At 41.6% G+C, this 22,592-nt stretch overlaps 2 protein-coding genes across 23 annotated transcripts in view; one reads left to right on the top strand and one right to left on the bottom strand.

Annotated features, from left to right (window-relative positions):
- Positions 1–22,592, bottom strand: part of LOC133493295 (uncharacterized) — a 65,712-nt gene that overhangs the window by 35,787 nt on the left and 7,333 nt on the right. Inside the window, exons 1-4 of one of the 15 annotated variants that reach the window (XR_009792918.1) lie at positions 3,067–3,546; positions 2,721–2,952; positions 2,222–2,353; positions 1,694–2,144 (exon numbers count right to left, since the gene is read on the bottom strand). The exons of 1 other annotated variant lie outside the window; for it this stretch is intronic. Coding sequence is in view for 8 of the 14 variants with exons in the window: in XM_061806523.1 (XP_061662507.1) it covers positions 2,219–2,234 (16 nt within the window). In the remaining 6 variants the exon portion in view is untranslated. Of the gene's footprint in view, positions 1–1,693; positions 2,145–2,218; positions 2,354–2,720; positions 2,953–3,066; positions 3,584–22,592 lie in introns of those variants that run through there. 13 more of the 15 variants (XR_009792919.1, XR_009792921.1, XR_009792920.1 and 10 more) reach the window with 13 other exon arrangements.
- Positions 950–21,395, top strand: LOC133493291 (gastrula zinc finger protein XlCGF57.1-like). Of its 8 annotated transcripts, none has more exons than XM_061806503.1 (6): positions 951–1,679; positions 5,610–5,773; positions 5,841–6,025; positions 7,586–7,737; positions 14,528–14,707; positions 19,760–21,395. In XM_061806503.1, exons 4-6 carry the CDS (start codon positions 7,611–7,613, stop codon positions 20,797–20,799), a joined length of 1,347 nt encoding a protein of 448 aa, XP_061662487.1. In that variant the 5' UTR covers positions 951–1,679; positions 5,610–5,773; positions 5,841–6,025; positions 7,586–7,610; the 3' UTR covers positions 20,800–21,395. The 8 variants fall into 8 exon arrangements, with proteins under 8 accessions (XP_061662490.1, XP_061662489.1, XP_061662493.1 ...); XM_061806502.1 differs by having other exon boundaries at positions 7,582–7,737; XM_061806506.1 differs by lacking the exon at positions 5,841–6,025 and having other exon boundaries at positions 950–1,679.

The raw sequence follows: 22,592 nt of genomic DNA, 5'->3' as shown, positions 1-22,592 counted from the left end.
TCCTTTCGGCTTGTCCCGATTAGGAGTCACCACAGCGTGTCATCTTTTTCCATTTGAGCCTATCTCGTGCATCTTCCTCACTAACACCTACAGTCTTCATGTACTCCCTCACAACATCCATGAACCTTCTCTTTGGTCTTCCTCTCGCTCTTTTGCCAGGCAGCTCCATCCTCAGCACTCTTCTACCAACATACGCACTCTCTCGTCTCTGAACATGTCCAAACTATCGAAGTCTGCTCTCTTGAACGTTGTCTCCAAAACATCCAACTTTGGCTGTCCCTCTAATGAGCTCATTTCTAATCCTATCCAACCTGCTCACTCCAAGTGAGAACACTTGAACAGCTTCATTTCTGCTGCCTCCAGTTCTGCTTCCTGTTGTTTCTTCAGTGCCACCGTCTCTAATCCGTACATCATGGCCAGCCTCTCCACTGTTTTATACTTTGCCCTTCATCCTCATGGAGACTCTTCTGTTACATAGAACACCAGACACCTTCCGCCAACTGTTTGACCTTTCTTGGACCCGTTTCTTCATTTCCTTACCACACTCTCCATTGCTCTGTATTGTTGACCCTATGTATTTAAAGTCATCCACTCTTGCTATCTCTTCTGCCTGGAGCTTCACTCTTACCCCACCGCCCCTCCCATTCATGCACATATATTCTGTTTTACTTCACCTCATCTTCATTCCTCTCCTTTCCAGTGTCTGCCTCCATATTGATTGAAGACTGTAAATTGCCAATCATGTAAATATGAGAGTGAATAGTTGTTTATTTGTGCCCTGTGATCGCCTGGCAACCATTTCAGGGTGTCACGCACCTATCACCCGAAGATAGCTGGGATAGGCTCCAGCACTCCAGTGACCCTTGTGAGGATAAGCGGGTCAGAAAATGGATGCGTGGCTACAAAACTATTTCCCACAATTTCTCATTTTATTAATGGGGTTCAATTATTGGGTTCAAAGAAACTGAGGTACAATAAAACATCACTGGGTGAAGAAATTATTGTAATCCAATGGATAGGTTTCCGATGACCCATCATGCCTTGAGACGGATGCCATATTGTGTATCTTAGAGTTCAGGGGCCATAAATGAATGGTGAAGCGTGAAGTTTTTTCCATCCTTAATTTTTCCGTTAAGTGTAAAAGTTATGACATCGTTTAAAGCAAATGCAAACGTAGTGGACAAAAACCCGTTTGGTGCTTTATGCAGAGACAGATACTTGGAGAAATTGAAGGACATCAGCGGGAAAGATCCACATGGATTTCAAGCGTGTGAATGGAGTGACGATGTGGAAGGCTACCCTGACGTTACATATCCGATATCGTTGTGAGCGCATACACCCTTGATGAACTAAAGGCTTACAAGTCTCTATAAGCCTATAATGACTTTGTAAGTGGGTGGCTTCAAGATGTACGGCAACGGGTGATCGGTAATCAGTTTGTAATGGCAGCTCAAGCAAGACATTCTCAGAGGTCTACCGATCCACTACTACGTCCCTGGATCATATCCCAAAAAGATGGCTGTGTTCTCTCCGGTCTTTGTACTTGTTTGGCCGGTTTTGGAGAAGTGTGTTCACACGTGACTGCCCTTTTTGCAGTCGAGGCTTCAGTAAAATTACGGGATAACAAGACAGTTATAGAAGAGAAGTCTTACTGGTTACGGCACTCTGCAGTTACAAATGTAAGTCATTTTTTTTTATCTTTAAGTCTTTATAATAAAGAATTCTCTCTCATACCTTTGTGTAGAACACATACTTTTATTAATTCTTTGTTGCCTCAAGTATTTCATTGAAAACGTTACGTATTACAAAGTTATCTGAGCAAACTTTATCGTGTCTCTTTCTTGAATCAGGCAGAAATCCTGCTCGGTGGTAGACGCTTAGTTTTACTTCCCTGGTTGACAACGATCTTTGGAATATCAAAATACTACCTTTGTTTCAACGCAGTTAGTACAGCCCCAAAATGGGCATATGTGGCCCATTATTATCGGACGAAAGGGGCTTGCTTGCTTTGTTGACATAGACAACTTGCTTCAGACACTCAAAATGGCGGACAAGGGACTCCTGGGACTGTGGTGACGTCATCTGAAACCTATCCATATGTATCATTTTATAATCTATGATCTCTAAATGTATCATCAGATAACCTAAATAAAAAAAAAACATTGCAATATCCTTATATTTATAATGCATGCAACAAGTGAAAAAGAAGTGAACCAACCACCTCTTCGTAGCATAATTCGAGGTTGCAGATTAAACGCAACGTCCAATAGTTGACGTTGTGGCTCCTTCACTTCTTTTTGGCCCCTAAATTCCTCCTCGTACTCTTCCTGCAGACATTTTCACACGACGTTCACTTTGGAGATGAGAAAAGCAAATGCAAACCCAACATGTAAAATTATTAAATATGAAGACTGAAACATGACGCGCAGTCTTCTAAAAAAAATGATTCAAAATATAGATTAAATCCATAACCATTTTATGAGCCACGTATCCACACGAGGAGCTGGCAGCCAATCGCAGGGCACATAGAAACAAAGACGAATTCCCACTTACATGCATGACGATTCAGAAAATAATTATTATTTCTGAATTTCAGACAAATTACGTTGATAGAATAGTGCGGTTTGTGTCCGTTTCTTTTATTCATTCCCCCCGAAGCACATTTCAGTATTTTATTCGACAATACATCGAGTTTGCAGGCGGAAAGAAGAAGACTTTACCTCAATCTTGAGCTCTGCTCAGCGAAGTGTTAATCACAAACGTCTCTCTTGTTGTTAGCAAGATAAACTAAGATAAAATACCCCAAGAAGCTTCAAAGAGGACGACACGAACCGGACACGAAGACAGGAAATGAGATTTTAGTCCCCTAAAGCACTGATAAGGAGCGTCCGATGTCGAGAATTCACATTTGGTCCAAATTCAGGAAGATTTGCTTCAGGATGATGGTCTCTGCTTCAAAAAAAAAAAAAAAAAAAGTGAAAGATCTATTACTCATGTTCCTTTACGGCAGCGACAAGATCGCAAATCCGGCTGCATTAAGAGAAGAACAAAGCTAAATCAACTCACAGCATTGTCAATGTTGAACAGCACTTGACAAAACAAACTCGAAAATTTACGCAGCCTGACCGGAATAGGAACTCTGACAACAGACCACCAGGGACAAATGCTGACCGTCCTTAAACAGGTTGTGGCTCACAATCCATTCTTACTGCAGTCACAAGTTTTCGACAGTCAACTTTCGTGGCAGTTTCCACCAAGATGTGATCGCATCCTAGTTTGTACCCTGCGTTGTTTCCGCAGTAACACTCCTTCAAATCAGGGTCACAGCAGGAATAAAGTGGTGTGTTGCATCGCTACACGACAACCTGCATTCCGGTGTGGAAGTGACGTATTGGAATCTAAAGATCGATGAATTTGTTTGCTATGGTAACAATAACATTCATCCTCCAAAATAAGGAACTCGCCTCTCATTTTAATGCCAGACATACGTGGTTCTACATGTACAGCATTATTCTATACTATTTTTGTGACGGGGTGGCACGGTAGAGAGGCTGGATAGTGTTGGCCTCCCAGTCCAGGATTCAATCCCAGCCACGGCTATGTGGAGTTTGTGTAACAGAAAAGAGAGTTGGTTATATTGTTTTTTTTCCACCAAAAGCCCTCACATTCTATTTTGGATTATCTTCATTATTATAATTTAATTTCCAATAGACATGTTTATTTATTTTGGCATTATATTTTATGTTTTCTTTATTTGGAAAGTCATCGCTTTTATTTTGGAAATTGGTGGAAATTATGTAAATCAGCCCCGTCTCGAGTCAGTCGGCCACGAATCTGATTGCGAGGGGTGGCCTTTTGGATTAGAGCGTGACACGGGAGCGGATTTTCACTCCTGTCCCGTCCCACTCCCAGAGAAAAAAATCTTGTCTCGTCCCAATCCCGGTCGGAGTAAAAAAAAATCTATCCTGTCCTGTCCCACTCCCGTAGAATGACTCCTACTCCCATTCCACTCCCACTCAAAATTACTCCCACTCCTGTCCCGCTCCCGTTTGAATAAAACCAAACATGTTGAAAAAATGTTGCATTTTTTATTTTGACATTCGGTCGGTGTAAACTCCGAGTCGCTTTTCACTTTCGGAGGTGACAGGATTTCAAACCACTGTTGTAGTTCTTTTGTGTTGCGAGCGCGGTCAAAAGAGTGTTGTCTTTCACTGAAAGATGACTACAAAAATGGACGCATCTGTTCATCTGGTTGTTTAACACGTCTGAAAATTATCATGTATTAATGTCGTTCCTTCTCCTGCCCGCTCCCGTTGCTTTTTTCCCGTCCCGTCCCGATCACGGGATTAATAAAAAAATTACTCCCATCCCGTGGGAATCCCGCGGGAATCACGTGACCCACGGGAATTCCCAAAAATTGTCATCCTCTATTTGGATGGCATGAAGCTCACACTCTTGATTTTATTTCAAATGATGCAGGAATAAAACACCACTCAGACAGCAACCTCTGTGTCCAGTCTCCCCTTATGCCAGAGTGTGTGGACTACATTTGCACGTTCGCCCTGTGCCTGTGTGGGTTTTCTCCGAGCACTCCGGTTTCCTCCCACATCCAAAAACATGCAATATTAATTGGAAACTCGAGAACTTCCCGTCGGGGATTCGCACCCCACTCTTCCGCTTTACAGCCGGAGTTACTCTCCACGTCATAAAATCACATGATTTTTTTTTATCACATCGTCTCACAAAGCATTGTTGCAAGTTAATTATGTTGAGACGAAACATTTAGGAGGTGATAATAAACGAAGGTATGTGGAAAATTAGAGACACTTGGCATAGAGGATCCATATTTAATGCCGAAGTTGATTTTTTTCGCCGATAAGAAATTTCACTGTTAATTCGCTTCAGTCTTGCACAACTGGATATACACGTATCTGGGGAGTAAATCGTCGAGATTTACACAGAAAAGTTGCGTATAAAAGTCTGGACGCATACATGTTCTCAATCAGGAATAAATTGCATATAGTGATGGACCCACTCATTAGATTTTTTTCAATACAAATACCAATATTTAAATAAATACTAAATCGAATTAAAAATCCTTCATGTTACCAGAAAAATCGCATGACCAGTTTTTATTCTAAATGCCACACTTTGAGGAAAAAACCCTCCATAATCCAACCTGTCGTAAACCATGTCCTCCACACAAATTGGGAGTACCAAGATGGCGGCCAACTGGGTTCAACCAATCGACACACCACTCGATGTGTATGCGCGATCAAGTATTTTTTTTTTAGATCAATGTCGAATACTGGGTTCTCAAAATTTATTGAATTCGTGGTTTCCCAAATGCAACTTGTTTCGGAGGTCATCTGCACGTTAGTAAACACTTCGATGACGCAATTCGATGCTCAACGGGCATGATCAATTTTCAATGGCATCAAGCAGAACGCTAGCAAGCTTTGTACTTTTTACAAGAACTATGCTAAGTCATATTTGACGTTACACCTCAGAGTCAATAGTTTCTGATGATGTACTGTATTGCTGGAGTAAAATTTGATGCGCTGTGAGGCACTGAAAAGTTTGGCTACTCATAGCTTCCGTTGTCCTAGGTGTCATGTTTTTGACTCTTCGTGTTTTGGCTTGCCACTCATGACACGACACGCAGCAACTGTGTAACTCAAACGAACGGGGAGCGTTCCAGCGGTGAACACGGAACGAACCGTCATCAAGCCGCCTGCAGCTTCCTCACAAGGACCTGACAGCCCTCGCGGTGGTATGTCGCTTTAAATAGTTCTGCCCTAAAGGCTCATGGGTAATGGCACTCTTTTCTTCACTCTCAGGTGGATGCTTGTTCGTGCTTTAGTAAATCTTTCTGAATTTGGACCGAACGTTATGAATCCTCGACGCGGGACGCCCCAGATTACGACTTTAGTAGACTAAAACATTCGTGGAATCTTCGTGTCCAGTTGGAGTCGTCTCGTCCTAGCTTAGTTTAGCTTGTTAACAAAGAGACGCGTTTGCTGAGGTAAAGTGTTTTTCTTCCAGCCACCTACGTGGTTAATGGGCACCGCGATATCTAATATTAACCCAAATATAACGGGGAAAAAACTCGCAGAACTGTGGAGTACGGACTTGGACCACAATATCTAACATGCACACACTAGCTAGCAGCTTTGTTTGCCGCAGGCAATGTTTTGTAACAATTGTTTCGTGACTCATGATTTTTTTTATTCTAATCTGAATTGAGAATCGTTTTGAGAACGGTGTCGGTAATGTTTCAGCTTCTTTTTTTACTCGCAAATGAGGTCTTCCTCTTTTTATTATTTTTTTACACAAAGCATACTTACAGGTTCTACTGTTTTCTTGTTGTTTACATCGGTGCTTTGCCATTTAACTCACGTACTTTTGAACGCACAGTGTCCAAATCTTTGTCTTTATCTAAATTATTTATTTCCAGTCACTCACGTTTGTACGGGTGTGGTCAGTCACGCTCGCAGATATAAAGTTACGGGTGTGGTCCACCAGTTATGGCCGCAGATAAAGTTCCGGGTGTGATTAGGGATGGAATCTCAAGACCTTAAAGTCATTTACAGGATTAATATAATATAACTGTAAATTAAAAACAAAATGAAAGAAATGCATAACTAAAATAAAAAACAAAAATTTCAAACTCAGAAGTGATCATTTCCAATATATTAGTAGAACATGATATAAAACTGTATTTAAAAATTTCTATCAATAAAGATTCTTGATCTCACAAACTTTATCTGAAGGAAAGTTAAATGCACTGGCCTGTCAAGGAATTAACACAAACGGTCTATACCTGCATTGTTTTGAAAATGCTGACTGTTTAGTTCAGGGTTAGGTTAACCCTAACCCTACAAATGATATATTGTAAGAAACATTCCTGTCGGCAATTGTGATGTATTATTATAATAGAACATAAATTATGGCTGTATCTATTGTCAATCTGTTGATGAAAGCTAGCAGTAGATAATATATATCTTACTAAAGCATGTAGAGGAGAAAAGTTTTCAACTTCAAGATAACGCGGTACCACGGGGAAGATAACCATTCACATTTAACGTTAGAGCTTAGATCAAGTCAAAGTAAATCATAATGTCATACTCATAAAAGTTAGATACTGAAACATTACCTGCGTTATATCCCAGAAATCTTTTCAGTGTAACTGAATTTCCTTTGACATGGCTCATGATGTTGATGACTTTCAACGTAAATGCTCTCTCAGAACGTGAAGCAGTTCTGAACATGTGCTTTTGGCCTAACTTCCGAACATGGTCAGTACGTTTAACTTGCATTTCCTGTTTCCGAGTGAAAATTGATTGTTTAAGAGTAGGCTTGTTCAGTTAACGTTTATGAAATAAACATGTAAATTAATGTCAGGACTACATAAAATCTTTTAATATCTATCTTTTTCTACTTTTAACAAATTTTACGCAGGTGATTTTTCGTGCTCAACTTTGCAGATTCACGAGCACGATGGCATGCGCTCATCAAACCAGAGTGACTGAATTTCACATGACCGATTTGCACTTGCTTTTCTCATCCTTCCATCATAAGGTAGAAAGTGTTGTGACCATCGTGTGAAAATGTCTGCAAAGAGGACAGCAGCATCTGAGGAGGAACTTTGGGGACCAAAAGAGGAAAAGAAGCCACAAAGTCAATGGCTGGACGCTGTGTTCAGTCTGCAACCTCGTATTGCGCTACGCACAGCAGGTTAGTTCACTATTGCACGCATTCTTAACTAATGATATTTCAGTCAGTCACATTTGAAAAATCTACAGGTGTGGCCTGTCATGCCCGCAATATAAAGTTATGGGTGTGATTAGGGATGGAATTTCAAGACCTTAAAATAACTTAGTTGTTTTTCCGAGTATGTAGTTGTTACCTAATACCATAATCATAATTTGACACTGCAAATGACCGTTCGCATTTAGATACTGTATATGGACAGTCTAGTCCAATGTGAGAACTCAGATCAAGTCAAAGTAAATCACAATCTCATACTTATTATAGTTAAATACCGAAACATTACCTGTGTTAAATCACAAATGTTTTCAGTGTAACTGAATTTCCTTTGACATGGTTCATGATGTTGATAACTTAATACGTGAAGCAGCTCTGAACATGCACTTTCGGCCTAACCTCCGAACATGGTCAGTACGGTTAACTTGCATTTCCTGTTTCTGGGTGAATACTGATTGTTTAGGATGAGGCTTGTTTTGTGACCAATGTTTATGAAATACGTTAATTAATGTCAAGACCAACATTCCCTCTATTTTTTTACATGTCTGAGCAAACACACTAAGCCCGTGAGCCACCCCCCCACCCCTCCCCTTGACCACTGTGAGCAACATCAGACGTATGCACTGTGGTCAGATCAGTGTCATCTGTTGAAGTTAGATGGCTTATTCAAAGATTTAGATTACAACATTTACATTCCCATCAGAACATTTTTAAGAACAATTTTGTGTTTTTGCAAACTTACAATGAAAATGTCAACAAACAAAAAAAATACATTGCTAACCAAACCAAGCCAACTATGAACTATTAATTTGAAAGGTCGCTTCCAACTTCCATCCATCCATTTTCTTCACCGCTTATCCTCAAGAAGTTCACAGGGAGTGCTGGAGCCTAGCCCAGCTGTCAACAGGCAGGAGGCAGGGTACACCCTGAACTGGTTGCCAGCCAATCGCAGGGCACATTGAGACAAACAGACACACTCACAATCACCCCTAGGGGCAATTTAGAGTGTCCAATTAATGTTGCATGGTTGTTTTTTTTTTTTTTGTAATGTGGGAGGAAACCGGAGTGCCAGGAGGAAACCCACGCAGGCAAACTCCACACAGGCGGGTGCAGGATTGAACCCGAGACCTCAGAACTGTGAGGCCAACTCTTTACCAGCTGACCCACCGTGCTGCCCCGCTTCCAACATTGTTTCATTTATTTATTAATTTTTTTTAACCTATAATGATATCCCCGTCTTTTTTTTTTTTTTTTTTGTAAAACTGAATTATTGCTTGCAGAATATCTTTAGCAATGCATGTTGAAAGCTGAATGATGCTCCTAAGAAGTTTAAGGTTGTTATGTTATGTTGCCTCCTATATTTAAAATACGGGAATGAGCTTTTTGTGCACTGTTGTCTGTGCTTTCATCCTCGATCAGGATGTGCCAAGGTGGAATTTCAACATTATACACCATCTCATCCTGTGCTTTCTACTTTGGCTTCAGATCAGATCATTTTTACTCAAAAAAAGAGAAAATCTCATCCACTTTCACCACTTTTTCTTCTATTATTCACATACCCCAACATTCATTAAAGCAACAACACTTTTTTAATTTTTTTTTTAATTTTACCATTATTATCGAGAGTAAACACAAGCAGCATGTCTAATTCTCTTTGCTCTACGTTTCCCAGACTGTGTTGCTAACTGGTGGTGTTTGTAATTGAGTGTAGCCCTTTAAGAGCCAGAAGGGGGGTGGAGTCAGGTAAACCAGCAGTGCTAGTTTATCAGACCCTGTGCTTCTGTGTTGAGAAAAAAAGTCAGGCTGTGGTTCACTGCGATGGATCGGTTTTCATGTGCGCTGAATGTGCAATAATTGCGCAGTGGCGCAGCTGAGAGGGAACATTCCGCAAGACTACACAAAATAAGTGACTTCTTTCAATATCTATGTATTTCTACTTGTAACAAATTTTACATATGTGATTTTTCGCGCTTGACTGTGCAGATTTGCGAGTGCGATGGCGCCTGTCAAATTGCAGTGACTATTTGTCTTTTTATTTATGGGCCCCATTTGATGATTCATTCAACACAATGTTATTAACATTAATCAGAATCAGGATAGATCTTCGGGAGCGGCAGAGCTATGTTGTGGCCGCTACCACCCTAAACAGGGGGCTGGGTACCCCACGACTGCCACTTCCCGAATCAAACAGTTAAAGGTCAGATGACAGAGATGTTATGAGCTAGTTCATATTTGCACTGTTTATGTAATACACTTAGCTTCTGGCAAGTTTTCATCTCCAGTTTAGCTAAAAATTACATTTTTATTACACATTTTAAGCACTCCCTGACTACATCTGAAGCTCAAGACACTAGTGTGCGGTTATTCTGTCCACTCCAAGGGATAGAAGAAGTGACAAATGGAAAACAGTGTGCTCCATGTTTATTGGAATATGAGGAGGATTTCGACTTATACCTGAACTCGTCAAACCATACATGTTTGAATTAATCAGGAGGTCAGAATTTGAAAATGACGACGACGGGCAGCGAAGTAGCAACTGTATGACAGAAACAGTGGCCACTAGGTCGATGTGACGGTATGGCAAAAATGACTTTTTGAACAGTCATTGCTGAATAATGCCACTCCAGGGGTCAAATTTTTTAGATCAATACGTATTATATATTCACATTCTCTATGACCTCCCAAACGCTTTTAGATAGAATGCAGTATTCCCCTCACCCTGGCTCAAGTAGGGTTACCGTATTTTCTGGACAACAAGCCTCAACTTTTTTTTCCGGGAATGTGAACTCATATTTAAAGTGCCACTGTCATGAATTGGATAATTTTTAGTATGTTATTAATGAAAAAAACGGCAGCCGGTATGGAGCCATTCGTTTTTCCACCACAAAACATGATTTTGATGTGTTTGGCTTTTTGTAACTGCCGCCTTGAAAATCCTCTCGAGGGATTTGTTTTCGACAAGAAGCAGGAAGTGACGTTAAGGGCAGTAGCACACTCAAGCATTCTCGTATGTTTATACTAGTTTTACCTGCTGGAAGGTAGCTTGTTGTTCCTTCATGTTTGCCAAAATGCCGGCTCGTTGCATTGCTGGATATTGCTCGAACACTCGGCAAGATGAATTTACTCTTCATACGTTTCCAAGAGACCCAGTTCGTCGTGAAAAATGGATAGCACGGGTGCAAAGGACGAGAGCTTCATGGGTTCCAATGACAGGTAGGTGTGTATAGAGCTACTAAAAAAAAAACAATAGTTGGGGGGAGGACGTAATCCTTTCAGAACATAAAAGATCCGCGTCTGTCAGTCAGAGGTGCTAAATGTGTCTGTGCCGTCGTCCCTCGAGCCACCGCCGAAGCTGTGCCTCACGGATAAGCACGGCTATGGCCGGGCTGGCTCATACATACTGTCTGGGAGTTTGTTGTTAGAAGTGATCCGCATGTCATCTAAATATGGGTCGAAACAATAGGGTAATATTACCCCAGACACTTCACTCGATTGTGAGATGTTCTCTTCTTCGAAAAGAGTTTCTGTGTCTGAAGGGGCGTATCCCATAGTAGGGCCACAGCGTGTTTTCAATGGCAAATGTCCAGGGTGACGTCAATGGCAGGAGATGCAGCCAATACGGCGACCCCTTGGATGTCGAATGACACTTACGCGACTTTGTGCACGGATGACGCGTTCTCCGCTCATATTTATTTTTTCATATGGATATTGAAGTGAGTAATGTATGTATTTTTCATTTCAATATCGATTTTAGAATGTTTATAGGGATGACACATGGGCTTTAAAGATGGAGGTTTTTTTATGTCGCTAGCAGCTATCAGTTCAAACATACAACTAAACATCTTTGAATGCAATGGTTAAAACATGGCCGTTTCACATAATGCACTTGCAATTTGGCATGCGCAGATGCCGCCAATGTGTGGAGGAAGAGGACTTTATCTTTAGTGAGCCACCTCCTGCAGGATTTGGACCGAACGTTATGAATCCTCGACACGGGATGCCCCTGATCACGATTTTAGTAGACTCACCTCCCCCTCCCAATACACCTCCGCGCGGCGCTGATAAAAACAATGCAACGACAATGCCGCAGCCAAACCGTCCGATCCACGTGGCTCATCTCCACCGCGGCCCGGCGGTGCGACGAGCCACCCCGGCCGACAAGGCTGGCTGTTTGCTTGGCCTTGTTCGGCCATGTCGACAAGGCCAGTGGCTGTCCTTCAGCGGCTACTACAGGGAAGCCTTCCGATGCACACAGACGCATTTAGCACCCCTGACTTGCATATTATGCCCCCTTCAAACTAGTTTTTTTTTTTTTTTTTAGTAGCTGTATACACATCTACCTGTCATTTAAAACCCACGAAGCTCTCGTCCTTTGCACCTGTGCAATCCATTTTTCACGACAAACCAGAAAAAATTATGAAGAGCGAATCCATCCTCCCGAGTGTTGGAACAATATCCAGCAATACAACAAGTCGGCATTTTGTCTTATACGAAGGAAAAGCGAGCTACCTTCCAACAGGTAAAACTAGTATAAACTGAGAAACTGCTTGAGTGCGCTACTGCCCTGTACGTGACTTCCTGCTTCTCAAAAACAAATCCCTCGAGAGGATTTTCATACCGGGAGTTACAAACAGCCGTATATGTCAAAATCATGTTTTGTGGTGAAAAAAGGACTGGGTCCTTACTGGCTGCTGTTTTTTTTTTCAATAATAACATACTAAAAATCTTGCATTTCATGACCGTGGCCCTTTAAAGTATACTCCATTCATACAGCCTACTCATGTGCCTGAATAGCATCTGCATCACTCTGGAGTATCTGCAACAATTGCACAGTTGACATTGTCCCAGATTATCGTACTACTTGTCACTTCAAGCTGCATCTATTTGTGGAAGTCATGGTGCCTTTTTCTCAATGGTCATTACCACATAGATGATTGTTTGATTAGTCATTTGAAACTGCTCTCATTGCTTCGGTACCCTGCATCTTTTTGCACATTTGTCAAAAAGGAAAACATTACTGGCATTACCACATTAGTGACTACCTTTTTTGCTCAATGGCTGTTTTTTTTCACAATGTCTCAAGAATATTCTTTCATTTGATATCTCCTGTCATTCAAGAGCGGCTCCAGAAGCAAACCCTTTTGACATACTTGGAAATAAAAATGATTCCGGTTGAAGTTGTGTGCAAAAGAACACAAAATACTTTGGTGGGAGTGGAGGGGACAAAGTTATTTGTTGTGATTTTCCTGTGCTTTCAAGTTCGGATGGGTGGATGTGTTTTGATTTTAATGACGGAACAGCTAAAACTGGACTACACAGAGAAACATGGTGAACAAAGATAAAGGAAAAACGAACTTTTTAAATTATTAGTGTTATGGTAAAGGGGAGATAAGCTCTCACAGTCGTCATAAGAATGACAATCTATTTGTCCAAGCGACTATGTATAATACAAGTTACTTATTCTTTTCCTTTCGCCTTGTCACGTAAGGGGTCGCCACAGTGTATCATCTTTTTCCATTTAAGCCAATCTCGTGCATCTAAATCTCCAACACCCACAGTCCTCATGTCCTCCCTCACAACTTCCATCAACGTTTTCTTTGGTCTTCCTCTCGCTCTTTTGCCTGGCAGCTCCGTCCTCAGCACCCTTCTACCAATATACTCACTCTCTCGCCTCTGGACATGTCCAAACCATCGAAGTCTGCTCTCTCCTAACTTTGTCTTCATCCAACTTTGGCTGTCCCTCTAATGAGCTCATTTCTAATCCTATCTAACCTGTTCACTTCGAGTGAGAACCTCAACATCTTCATTTCTGCTATGTCCAGTTTTGCTTCCTGTTGTTTCTTCAGTGACATTGTCTCGAATCTGTACATCATGGCTGGCTTCACCACTATTTTATAAACTTTGCCCTTCATCCTAGCAGAGACTCTTTTGTCACATAGAACACCAGACACCTTCCGGCAACTGTTCCACCCCGCTTGGACCTGTTTCTTCACTTCCTTACCACACTCACCTTTGCACTACATTGTTGACCCCAAGCATTTGAAATTGTCCACCTTCGCTATCTCTTCTACCTGGAGCTTCACTCTTCCCCCTCCGCCCCTCTCATTCATGCACATATATTCTGTTTTACTTTGGCTAATCTTCATTCTTATCCTTTCCTGTGCGTCCCTCCATCTTTCTAATTGTTCCTCTGCCTGCTCCCTGCTTTCACTGCATATCACAATATCTGCGAACATCATGGTCCAAGGGGATTCCATTCTAACCTCACCTCTCAGCCTATCCCTTACTACCGCAAACAGGAATGGGCTCCGAGTGGATACCTGATGCAGTCCCACCTCCACCTTAAATTCTTCTGACATACCTATGGCACATCTCGCCACTGTTCTGCTGCCCTCATAGATTTATGTATTTGTATTGTATTGTATGTATTTATATATACATTTATTTATTTATTCTTCGACTATTCCAACATATTTCTCTGCCACACCAGACTTGCGCATGCAGTACCAAAGTTCCTGTCTTGGTATTTTGTTATAGGCTTTCTCTAGGTCTACAAAGACACAATGAAGGCCACTTGGACTTTCTTTCATCAAAAACTTCAGTCCCGCCTAACTACATAAATCAGTATATCAGTGGCTGTCTGTGGCAATTGTGAGTTACTTAGTAACAACAACATGCAGTTACAGTTGCAGTTAAATATTGGAAACAAATGACATTAAACCAACATGTTTTTGTGTGTTTTTTTTTTTTTTTTTTGCAGATGTCAGTGAAAATCTTCATCCAGTGTGGCAGCAGTCAGTGTCCCGTCACATCAAAGAGGAAAAGGAGGGTGAACAGGTTCAGCGCATCAAAGAGGAGGAGGAGGAGTTCCTAGACTTGAAAGAGGAAGAGCAGGAGGAACTCATCCAGGTTCCATCCACTGGTGTCCCTTTGAAAGAAGGTTATATATGTCAGACTGCCAATTTATGCTGGAATTGTTGTCAATGCCGGAAAACTTTAGTTTCGAAGAGCAATTTCAAACAACACATTAAAATACACACTGGTGAGAATCCTTTTGCATACTCAGTTTATGGTTAAAGATTCACTTGGAATTGACAGTTTGACAGTTCACATAGGAAAATACTACTTCCACTGTTTGTGGTCACAGATTCACTCAAGGAAAAATTGAAAATACAGCGTTCCCCCGTTATTTGTCGGGGTTATATTCCTTACACAGCCGTGAATAACGAAAATCCTCAAATAATGGAGTATCAGATTTTTCTCTCTGCTAAAATTTCATTTAGTCCAGAGAGGGTTAAAATATATCAACTGTATATATATTTATACTTTGCATATTTGAGACAAACATTTTCAACAGTACAAATATCTAGTGAAAAGAACATTTTTTCCAAACTAATGGGAATCGGAGTACACATTAAAAGTTAGTAGATGAGGTTTCAGTGTTTCTTTTGTGCATGATCTTCTGTTCGTGTTCTCTTTGTGACTTAAGGCCAACTTTGGCGGAATGCCAGTGTTGTCATGAGTTTGAAAAGGTTGAACAAAAAAATGGAGGGTATCAGAATGAACTTGGATCGCGATCGTGTCTGCATTACCTAGACACTAGATAATACAGTGAAGAACATGGGTATTTGAACACCCTGCTATATTGCAAGTTCTTCCATGTAGAAATCATGGAGGGGTCTGAAATTTTCATCGTAGATGCATGTCTATTGTGAGAGAGATAATCTAAAAAGAAAAATCCAGAAGTCACAATGTATGATTTTTTTTTTTTTTTAACGATATATTTGTGTGATACAGCTGCAAATAAGTATTTGAACGCCTGAGAAAACCAATGTTAATATTTGGTACAGTAGCCTATGTTTGCAATTACAGAGGCCAAACATTTCCTGTAGTTGTTCACCCGGTTATCACACACTACAGGAGGGATTTTGGACCACCCCTCCACACAGATCATGTCTAGATCAGACAGGTTTCTGGACTGTCGCTCAGTAACACAGACTTTCAGCTCCCTCCAAAGATTCTCTATTAGGTTTAGGTCTGGAGACTGTCTAGGCTATGCCAGAACCTTGATATGCTTCTTACGGAGCCACTCCTTAGTTTTCCTGGCTGTGTGCTTCGGGTCATTGTCATGTTGAAAGACCCTGCCATGACCCATCTTCAACGCTCTGACTGAGGGAAAGAGGTTGTTCCCCAAAATCTCACAAAACATGGCCGCGGTCATCTTCTCCTTAAGACAGTGCAGTCATCCTGTCCCATGTGCAGAAAAACACCCCCAAAGCATGATGCTACCACCCCATGCTTCATAGTAGGGATGGTGTTCTTGGGATGGAACTAATCTGCCGTCTTCCTCCAAACACGGTTAGTGGAATTATGGCGAAAAAGTTTCATTTTGGTCTCATCTGACAACAAAACTTTCTCCCGTGACTCCTCTGTATCATCCAAATGGTCATTGGCAAACTTAAGATGGGGCTTGACGTTCTGGTTTTAGGAGGGGAGCCTTCCGTGCCATGCGTGATTTCAAACCATGACGTCTTAGTGTATTACCAACAGTCACCTTGGAAACGGTGGTCCCAGCTCTTTTCAGGCAATTGACCAAGTCCTGTCATGTAGTCCTGGGCTGATTGCTCACCTATCTAAGGATCATTGAGACCCCACGAGATGATATGTTGCATGGAGCTCCACTCCGATTGAGATTGACCGTCATGTTTAGCTTCTTGCATTTTCTAATGATTGCTCCAACAGTGAACCTTTTTTCACCAAACTGCTTGGCAATTTCTCCGTAACCCTTTTCAGCCGCGTGGAGTTGTACGATTTTGTCTGGTGTCTTTGGACAGCTCTTTGGTGTTGGCCATGCTACAAGTTTGAGTTTTACTGATTGTATGGCGTGCACAGGTGTCTTTATGCAGCTAATGACCTCACACAGGTGAATCTGATTCAGTATTACACAGGGAGTGGAGGTGGAGTTTTAATGGCAGCCTAACAGGTCTTTAAGGGTCGGAATTTGAGCTGATAGATATGTGTTCAAATACTTATTTGCAGCTGTATTACACAAATAAATCATTAAAAAAAATCATACATTGTGATTTCTGGATTTTTCTTTATAGATTATCTCCCTCACAGTGGAAATGCACCTTCAATCAAAACTTCAGACCCCTCCATGATTTCTAAGTGGGAGAACTTACAATATACACTAGCAGGGTGTTCAAATACTTATTTTCTTCACTGTAGATACGAAGTTGTGTGTTTGGACGAAGACATGTTACGTATCAATTTACTTATGATCCATGACAGTTTGATGAAAGGACCACTGGTCCATACATTGGAAAATCGGTGAGTACACATTTTTAACGGTCTTGGAATGCTATGGGCTATGTCCAAAGTTTATCAAAAATGCGATCTTATTTTCCGAGTATGGTGTAGGACTATCTAATGGTTTATTTATAGCTGGAATATAAATTGCAAAAAAAAAAAATGGGGACTTACACTTATATCCATCCAACCATTTTTTAGCCGCTTAGCCCCACGAGGTTCGCGGGAGTGCTGGAGCTTATCCCAGCTGTCAACGGGCAGGAGGCCGGTTACACACATCCAGACACTGGGAGAACATGCAAACACCACACACGGAGGTCCGGGATTGATCCCGGGTCCTCATACCTGTGAAGCCAACACTATACAGCTGCTCCACCGTGCCACCTCATAAAAGTATGTTGTTGCTTATACAGTACCAGCATGAGGCTATAAGCTAGGCAGCTAAAAACCAGTAATGGTTAGATGCGTGCAAATTTCCCCGACTGCTGATTGGGCCTCAAGTGTGACAGCCACATTTTTATCCTGTCAGGTTGACCCCACAGGAGGTTAAAGGACATATATGGGTGGGTTTTCTCAGTTTTGTTGCAGTTTGGCTCACAACACGTTGGCATCTTGGCTTAGTTAGAACGAATGGTTCTAATGCTAAGCACCGGTGATGTCAGGGGCGGGGTCAAGGAAGTTTCTTCCGCTTCTGCCTCTGAAAGCTTTCACATATCCAGATTTTGCTTAAATTTCAAACATTTTCTTTATTTTCATTTTTTTTATTAATGTCCAAAACATATGTAATAGTATTATGTCATATTGGAGGGTTTATTAGACATAAATTTTGGGGAGAATATTTCTTTAATGAATGCGAGTTTGTGTAAAACCAGGGGTTATTTATTGGTTGGTATTGGTATTGGAAATTATGCAGCCCTATGGGGGCACAAACCAGTGCAATCTGTAGGCCGGTCCCAAGCCCGGATAAATGCAGAGGGTTGCATCAGGAAGGGCATCTGGCATAAAAACTGTGCCAAACAAATATGAGCGTTTATCTAAAGAATCCCATACCGGATTGGTCGTGGCCCGAGTTAACAACGACGGCTCCCAGCACTGCTAACCTGCAGAGCGTCGGTGGAAATTCAGCTACTGTGGGTTGACGACAAAAAAGAGGAGGAAACCGGATTCGTTGTAAGAAGAAAAAGAGGAATGCACAGAGCCTACAACTGAGTGTAGGGACTTTGAATGTTGGGACTATGACAAGAAAAGCTCAAGAGTTGGTTGACATGAGGATGAGGAGAAAGGTTGATATATTGTGCATCCAAGAGAGCAGGTGGAAAGGTAGTAAGGCTCGAAGTTTAGGAGCGGGGTTTAAATTATTCTCCCACGGAGTAGATGGGAAGAGAAATGGAGTCGGGGTTATTTTAAAGGAAGAGCTAGCCAAGAATGTCTTCCAGGTGAAAAGAGTATCAGATCGAGTGATGAGGCTGAAATTTGAAATTGAGGGTGTTGTGTATTATGTGATTAGCGGCTATGCCCCACAGGTAGAATGTGACCTAAAGTTGAAAGTGATGGAGGTGGGATCTTGTTCACGAGTGAGGGAAGAATGGAGCGGGAGATCAACAGACTGATCGGTGCAGCGTCTGCAGTGATGCGGACTTTGTATCGGTCCGTTGTGGTAAAGAGGGAGCTAGGTCGAAAGGCGAAGCTATCAATTTACCAGTCAATCTACGTTCCCACCCTCACTCATGGGCACGAGCTGTGGGTCATGACCGAAAGAACAAGATCCCGGATAAAACCGAAATGAGTTTCCTCCGCAGGGTGTCCGGCCTCTCCCGTAGCGATAGGGTGAGAAGCTCGGTCATCCAGGAGGGGCACAGTGTCGACCCGCTGCTACTTCGCATTGAGAGGAGCCAGATGAGATGGCTGGGGCATCTGATTCGGAGGCCTCCCGGACACCTACCTGGTGAGGTGTTCTGGGCATGTCCCACTGGAAAGAGACCCCGGGGACGACCCAAGACACACTGGAGAGACTACGTCTCTTGGGTGGCTTGGGAACACCTCTGGATTCCTCCGGAAGGGCTGGAAGAAGTGGCTGGGGAAAGGAAGTCTGGGTATCCTTACTGTAGCTACTTCCCCTGCCACCCGACCCGGAGAAGCGATAGAAGATGGATGGATGGGACCTTATCGAAAATATGAGTTAATACTGCCCCTTGAATCAATCACATTTTCCACTCCAGCTATGCAGTGAATTTGGTCTTCACGTCCGTGACGTTACACAAAGACTGCTCAAATTTTTTTTTTATTTATTTTTTTTACACGCTTGGCCAAGCTGATTCTGATTCTGATGAAAAGGGGGCAAGTTTTCAAGTGCAATTAGTAATTAACCAAAGTAATTAATGGTGTTGAAAAGGATTGACAATTTCATCGTATTGAGCAAAAAATAAGACAATTTGGAAATGAATAATGGACCATGTAAACTTCTTCCCCATTTCAGTTCTGGATTTTTTTTATTGGTGGCTAAAATCGAGCCCTGTGTCCTTCATCACGACATAAGTCATTGTATCAGTGGCTATCTGCCGCAATTACTTAGTTACTTAGTAATAATAGCCCATTTCTACTACGACAGTGTGCAGTTGCATTGCAGTTCAATCTTGCAAACAAATTAGATCTGACCCCTTTGTGTTTGTCATTTGTTTTGCAGATGTCAGTGAAAATATTCATCCAGAGCAGCACCAGTCAATGTCCCGTCACATCAAAGAGGAAGCGGAGGGGGAAGAGGTGCAACGCATCAAAGAGGAGGAAGAGCTTTTACACTTGAAAGAGGAAGAGCAGGAGAAAATCATCCAGTTTCCATTCACTGGTGGCCATTTGAAGAGTGAAGATGAAGGTCAAAGTGAAGAGAGACGGGGGGCGGCACCTCCAAGCAGGAACAGCTCAAGTGAGGGAGACCTTTGTGAAAGATCACAAACAGACGGTCATGATGATGATGATGATGAACAGTTTGAAGGTGATATAACATGTCACAGTACCAACAAATGCTGGAAACGGTCTCAGTGTCAACAACACGTGAAAATACACACAGAAGAGAAGCCTTGTTCCTTTCAAACAATTCACACAAGAACACACACTGATGAGAAACCTTTTTCCTGCTCAGTTTGTGGTCAAAGATTCTCTCGGAAGGGACACTTAAAATCACACACAAGAACACACACTGGCGAGAAGCCTTTTTCCTGTGCAGTTTGTGGTCAAAGATTCTCTCAGAAGGGAACCTTAAAAAGACACACAAGAGAACACACTGGTGAGAAACCTTTTTCCTGCTCAGTTTGTGGTCAAAGATTCTCTCGGAAGGGACACTTAAACTCACACACAAGAACACACACTGGTGAGAAACCTTTTTCCTGTTCAGTTTGTGGTCAAAGATTCTCTCGGAAGGGAACCTTAAAATTGCACACAAGAATGCACACTGGTGAGAAACCCTTTTCCTGTTCAGTTTGTGGCCAAACATTCTCTCTGAAGGGATACTTAAAAATACACATAAGAATACACACTGGTGAGAAACCTTTTTCCTGCTTAGTTTGTGGTCAAAGTTTCTCTCAAAAGGGACCCTTAAAATCACACACAAGAATACACTCTGTTGAGGAACCTTTTTCCTGTACAGTGTGTGGCCAAATGTTCCCTAAGAAGGAATATTTACAAATACACACAAGAATACACACTGGTGAGAAACCTTTTTCCTGCTGAGTTTGTGGTTAAAGATTCTCTTATAAGTCTCTGGCTCAAACACACAAGTGTGCTGGTGATAACGGTAACCAAGGTTTTCATGCATATGTGAAGATTTAAAAAAACAGTTACTATGTTACTGACTTGGGAAAAATCAACATTTTTCTGTGGGCAAGCTTCCTTTGTATCTTTTTTTTTCCTGATATGTTTTAATTTTGAAGATGAGGGTATTACACTTGACTGCTACAAAATATAAAATATGACTAATTACTAACACTTTATAGGATATTGCCTATATTTTCCCATACCTGCTATGTCAGTAGTTTTTAATTTTCAGTTTTTGTAATGAAAATGTTGCATTGAAAATGGAATTCATTCTTTCCCAATTGGTCCATCTTGAGGTGGGGAGGGTGGGGAGAAAATAACCTATTTCTGAAATATGAACCATGAAGACTCGTACTTCCTTTGAGCAATGTATGCATTTTGTCTGTTTTTGTGATGTTTGTATCAAATTTTTTGATTGAACTCAGACTGTCGGGAAACTTAGACTTTGAACTGAAATTGTTGTGTATTTGTGATCTTGAATGAAATACACCCCCTAAAACAACATGTCTACATCATTTGTATATGAAATCTATTTCCCCCATTTAAAAAATATTGAAATGTCTTTTATCCATTGGAAAACCTCCAAAAAGAAATGCTTACCTTAAACGCTAACCTTAAAGCAAAACATGGCCATAGCAACAAGGCTGACGTGGAAAAACTGCAAAGCTGGGCACTGTGAACGGTCACAATCAGTGACAAATGATGTGGGGAAAAAAAGAAAAACTCTAGGGGTAAAATGATACAAAAGCATATTGCAGTCACACACACAAATCCTGTTTTTCAGGCTATTACAAAAAAAATCTGTTTTTTTGGCCTATATTTTTTGTCTTTTGGACTAATATTTTTCCCCCTGTTTTTCAGACCATTTTTTTCTCTCCCTGTTTTTCGGGCTATTTTTTCTGATTCATCAGGACACACAGAACTCGCGCGAGAACCTGTGAACAGCAAGTGACTTCTCTGTAATCAAGGAATATGGCCATCTTATTTACTTTGATCAAATTTTATTTTGAGACACTGGGAGATACTCTTGTCTTTGAGTCACATAGATGGTATCATTATTAACTCGTCGACTTTACGCAGGCACCTCCAGACTTTGCGTTTTTTCAGGAGGAAAGCCCATTCAGATCTGCTCGATGGAGCAATGTTTGTCCATAATCAGTTGGACAGATATGGTATGCTCCATGGATACAAGATGATGCATTTGAAATGTATTCAGGCTGGTTGCGTGATGACTCAAGAGACGATCAGGAGACTGATGAAAATACTGGACCCGCATGGTGTACAACTGAGGCACCGGAATCGGCTTCACTGGCGTGTGTACCAGAATCCCGGCCCAAACATTTTGTGGCCAGAATCCGGGCCCAAATTTTCTGTGGCATTTAGAGTCCTATGACACACTCAAACCATATGGGATCTGCATCAATGGTGCAATAGATGAGTTTTCACGCATGGTGATATGGCTACATGCTTACTCAACAAACACTGATCCGAAAATAATTGAGGTGTCATTAAGGAATGGGAATTACGTCCAAATTAATTCGGACCTTTGCACCGAGAACTGTTTCATTGAGCAAATGCAGAGGTTCTTGAGGCATGACCATCTGGACAACGTTTCGTACAGATGTTGTGTATGGATCGAGCAACAACCAAAGAATAGAGAACTGGTGGGGCTTTTTAAGGAGGCAACATGCACAGTTTGGGATGAAGCT

The sequence above is a fragment of the Syngnathoides biaculeatus genome, chromosome 20 (assembly GCF_019802595.1).
Source record: "Syngnathoides biaculeatus isolate LvHL_M chromosome 20, ASM1980259v1, whole genome shotgun sequence".
NCBI lineage: Eukaryota > Metazoa > Chordata > Actinopteri > Syngnathiformes > Syngnathidae > Syngnathoides > Syngnathoides biaculeatus.
This window is presented reverse-complemented; position numbering and strand designations above follow the sequence as displayed.

Bases quoted from the DNA above. Each gene is read 5' to 3' on its own strand.
- LOC133493291 (XM_061806509.1), top strand. From the start codon at position 7,611: ATGTCTGCAAAGAGGACAGCAGCATCTGAGGAGGAACTTTGGGGACCA. The intron at 7,738-14,527 runs GTTAGTTCACTA...TTTTTTTTGCAG, and splicing joins TATTGCGCTACGCACAGCAG to ATGTCAGTGAAAATCTTCAT. The intron at 14,708-19,759 runs GTTATATATGTC...TTTGTTTTGCAG, and splicing joins TGGTGTCCCTTTGAAAGAAG to ATGTCAGTGAAAATATTCAT.